This window comes from Zonotrichia albicollis, chromosome 10 (assembly GCF_047830755.1).
Source record: "Zonotrichia albicollis isolate bZonAlb1 chromosome 10, bZonAlb1.hap1, whole genome shotgun sequence".
Classification (NCBI taxonomy): Eukaryota; Metazoa; Chordata; class Aves; order Passeriformes; family Passerellidae; genus Zonotrichia; species Zonotrichia albicollis.
This window is the reverse complement of record NC_133828.1, coordinates 11,360,384-11,364,454: the sequence shown is the minus strand read 5'-3', so window position 1 is coordinate 11,364,454 and position 4,071 is coordinate 11,360,384. Positions and strand designations below refer to the sequence as shown.

Here is a 4,071-nt window from a genome sequence, read left to right as displayed (position 1 = left end):
AGCCCCAGCCCCAGCATCCCCCGGCATCCTGGGCTAAGGCAGAGCAGGCAGGGCTGGAGGCAGCAGGGCAGGTAACAGGGAGGCGGGAGATTCCCTGCACCACTTTCATTTTCTTGTTTCCAGCTGCACCAGCCCTGGGTTTTCCTGCCAAGATGAAAGCAGCAGGTAGGAATAAAAAGCTGGAGATGGGGCAGCAAGGCAGTCACAGCGAGCAAGACAAAGCAGCTCTCCAGGACAGCCAGAAGCTCAGCAGCTCCACGTCTGAACAAGGCACCTGCAACCCCTGTCAGGCACCTCTGCATCTGGAATTCAGCGGATCCTGCCCGGAGTCCTGCAGTTCATCCTCTCTGGCATCCTGCACCTCAGCCTCCTCACCCCACCGCACTCCATGGCCGGCTGTCAAGCTTTCCTTGCCAAGATGTTGCACCTCGGCCTCGCCCCACTGCTCGTGCTGGTGCTGGGGGTCAGCCTGGGGGCTGCCTTTCCCCATGGCATCCCGGGGAAGGGCTGCAGGCTGTCCCAGTACCAGAGCATTGCACCCGAGCAGCGGCACGCTGTGCACAGGATGAGAGACGAGTTTGTGAGTACTGCTGGCAACGGGGGGCTGTGGGCTGGCAGGGGGCAAGGCACAGGGGATGCTGAATTCAAGACCTGAGTGACAAGGTGCATGTTTCCTGTGGCAGTTTGGGGATGAGCAAGATGCTTTCCAAGGGTGTTTGGGGACATGAAGGATGCTCAGCTGGCCGGGGTTGTCCAACATAGCTAGGAGTCACCATGAGAGTTTTTCAGTCTCTCTCTTGGTTTATGCCTGCAGGAGACCACCCACAAATGCAACACCAAGCTCTTCCACCGCAAATGGAACGCGGTGAACTTGCCGGTAAGAGCACGGTCATGCTGTAAGGGGGCACAGCTCTCCTGTCTGCTGCTCCCACCTCCACCTGCACCCCCGGGCGGGTCTGTGAGACCCCATCCTCCTAATCGGGTCCCTAACCCCGACACTCTCCCCCACAGGTGTCCGACCGAGTGCTGCTGGTGGCGGCCGAGCTGAACCTCACCACGGCCATGCTGGGGCTGCCCGCTGCCCCCGCCTTTGCCGAGCTGTGCCGGGAGCCCCTGCACTTCTTCAGGAGCGCCCGGGAGGCCGTGCAGGGCTGTGTGAGTGCCTCCCCCGAGCCCTGCGGGCCGGCTCTGCCCTGTGGGGCCGCTGCTGACCCGGCCGCTCTCCTTTGCAGGTGGATCCTTCGCACCAGCCCTCGGGCAGGCTGCGGCACTGGCTGCACAAGCTGCAGAACGCCATGCGAGCGGTAAGTCAGGCCGGCGGGCTTCTGCGGGCTTTTGGGGCGTCAAAAGGCGCCTCTGCAGAGCTGACCCAGCCCATCTCGCCCCGCAGGAGAGCGCCGAGTGCCTCAGGGCCACCACCATCCTGCACGTCCTGCAGGTGCTGGACAACCTGCGCTGCGCTGCCCTGCAGGACAAGTGCTGAAATGCCCTCGGAGCCAGCCTGCAGCATCGCCTCTCAGGGACGCCCCCAGAACCGGGGAAAAACGACTGCACTGCGCTGTTACTTCTTATTTAACCTATTTCACCTATTTAACCCTTCTTCTCACTCATGCGAGCTGAGGAAACAATTTTTTTTTCTTTATTTTTTTTATGGTCTTTTAAATTATTGGCTCGGGTCGGGATAATGCCCTTCCTGAAAGAACGTGAATATGCGTATTTATAAGGTACCTTTGTTTTTCTGGTTCTTAAAATGTTTTTAAGGAGGTCTATTTTTTTTACCTGCTATTTATTAAAGAGTGTATTCTGCATACTTGCTTGTATGAGTTATTTTCTTATGTGCTATTTAATATGAAAACTAAAGTAGTTAACTAAATAAGCGGATAAGCGGATAAGCTGCCACTACGTGTTTTTAGTATGCTTTTCTGCAATATCACAGCACAGGTATCGCCTGCACATCCTTGCAAGGACATTGCCCAAAAAGAACCTTATTTTGGGGGGCGGGGAGAGGAAAAAAGCCTGTGTGGGATGTTAGGTTTTCTGGAGAGCTTTCACAGATTCTGTCGCTCGGCCGCGCCCCGTGTGCTGCCACCTAATGCCGGGAGCAGCGCCCGGGGCAATGAAAACCCGTCCGGAGGGAAAAGCCCTCGGGGCAGCACCTCCCAAGGGCGGGGAGAGCCCCGAGGGCGCGGCTGGAATTTCCTATGGAATGCGGGGTTCGGCTTGTTCTCCCCAAAGCCGGGCTGCGGGAACCTCTGCTCTGTGAGCTCGGGCTCCCAGCAGGCAGATGCCACGAGGGGAGAAATGACGATGAGGACTCCATCTTATCAGAAGGCTAATTAATTACTTTATTATACTATATTATTCTATATTAAATTACCCCATAAATCTGCCAAACACTCAACTCAGCTGCCCAGAATCTCGTGGCTGTCAGCTGGCAGTCCCGACACACACACATGGATTCAATTGGCCAGTGAATCAAAACACTCACACCAGAATCCAATCACCAATTGCATTCAGGTAAACAACCTTCCACAATGCATTCCACTTTGGTACAACACAGGCGCAGCAAATGACAAAAGAATTATTTTTTCTTTCTCTGAGGTTCCTTGCTTTGATTCCCAGAAAATATCCTTGAAAGAGAAATGTGGCCACAACCTTCTGGCCCTACTCCCGATTTCACCCCTGGCTTCTGAAGGCTTGTGAGAAATCCCTCTCTGGGATTCCCTACCTACAGCCAGCATTTGTGAGAGGAGGATGTTTCTAGGACATCCAAAGCTGGGTTATCCAAACGATACATGGATCTGGAGGGAAAAGCCTAAGAAGGAAGGAAGGGCTCTAAGCAGCAGCCCTGTGCTGCTTTAAGCAGATTTCAGTAAGTTCAGTTCCAGTTTGGTTTAGGGAAGGGGCAGTGGCATCACTGCAGTGAATGTTTAGGATGCAGCGAGTATTTATTTCAGTAGCTGTCTGCCAAAATTCCCGTGTTTCCAGCTCTGCCTTCTGAGCTGGGTGCTGCTTTCATGGCTAAGTTTTGGTTCCCTTATTTAATGGAAGAGCTTAAGTTTATGCACCTGTTTTACAGCTTTAACAGAACAGTGAAAATTTCTCAAGTTATTGGGCAGTCTAGTTACGATACCCAGGTATTCACTCTCTGTTACTAAACACACTCTTAACAATAATTTTTTACACAAATTCCATCTGGTGGACTTGTGCTATATGATTGATATTTCTATGTGATTGATGTTATAAATAACAAATAAAGTTATTGGCTTTTGCATTTATGTATTAGCTTTTGCAAGTTATTATTGATCACAAAAATCCTGATATTGTACAATTTGTAATTACTGCTGCTGATGTAGTATAATCTGTCATTTATGTATAGCTTTTATAAATAGTACTGTAATGTACACTATCTTAGACTGTAGCATAATGGACTGTGAAATGTTAAAATGCTTTTACATGTAACTAGCTCAGAAAATGGTGTAAAATAATTAAGTGATTTCCCACATTAGGGACTATCTTATCTGAAAGACAAGATAACAGAAACAGAAACCGGAGCACCAAGTAAAAGAATTTATTAACCCTCATTATCAGGGAGTGAAAATACAACAGAATGGAACCACAAGAAGAAATAAAATACATTAGTTTAATCTACAAGATAGCATGAGCACAAGTCAAAGGTTAAAACCAAGCAAAAGAACATCTAAACTCAAAGGAATGTTTGAATATGTATAAACTCTTATGAATATGCATGTATTCCCTGTAATGTAACAGTTTATAGAGAACATGGTTGAAGTTTTTGTTTATTTTTTATTTTGGCAAATAGCCAAGCACCCCAGCACTGGATTTTATCCCTTTTATCCCTTAATAAACTTTTATAAAAAATTTAAATAGTGAGTCGTGATTGACTGTTGCATATTGATCTTATTGACATTTTGATTGACTATTCCATCCGATTCTCTTGTCCTCCTCTCATCTGCTGCTGGAATGTAGAAATAGTAGATTAATTTGGGTAGATTAGTAGATTAATTTAATTTAATTAATTGTAAATTTAATTAATAGTAGATTTGCCTT

General features: G+C 48.4%; 1 protein-coding gene across 1 annotated transcript; it reads left to right on the top strand.

Annotated features, from left to right (window-relative positions):
• Positions 1-418: 418 nt before the first annotated feature.
• On the top strand, positions 419-1,483 carry LOC102063945 (interferon lambda-3-like). Its single transcript, XM_074548943.1, has 5 exons — positions 419-580; positions 815-877; positions 1,012-1,161; positions 1,233-1,304; positions 1,391-1,483. The coding sequence occupies exons 1-5, from the start codon at positions 419-421 to the stop codon at positions 1,481-1,483; spliced, it is 540 nt and encodes a 179-aa protein (XP_074405044.1).
• Positions 1,484-4,071: the final 2,588 nt, after the last annotated feature.

What these genes read in the sequence shown, in the direction of transcription:
- LOC102063945 (XM_074548943.1), top strand. Translation starts at nt 419, where the DNA reads ATGTTGCACCTCGGCCTCGCCCCACTGCTCGTGCTGGTGCTGGGGGTC. An exon ending in GGAACGCGGTGAACTTGCCG is followed by an intron (nt 878 to 1,011) that starts GTAAGAGCACGG and finishes TCTCCCCCACAG; the next exon opens with GTGTCCGACCGAGTGCTGCT. An exon ending in CCGTGCAGGGCTGTGTGAGT is followed by an intron (nt 1,162 to 1,232) that starts GCCTCCCCCGAG and finishes TCTCCTTTGCAG; the next exon opens with GTGGATCCTTCGCACCAGCC.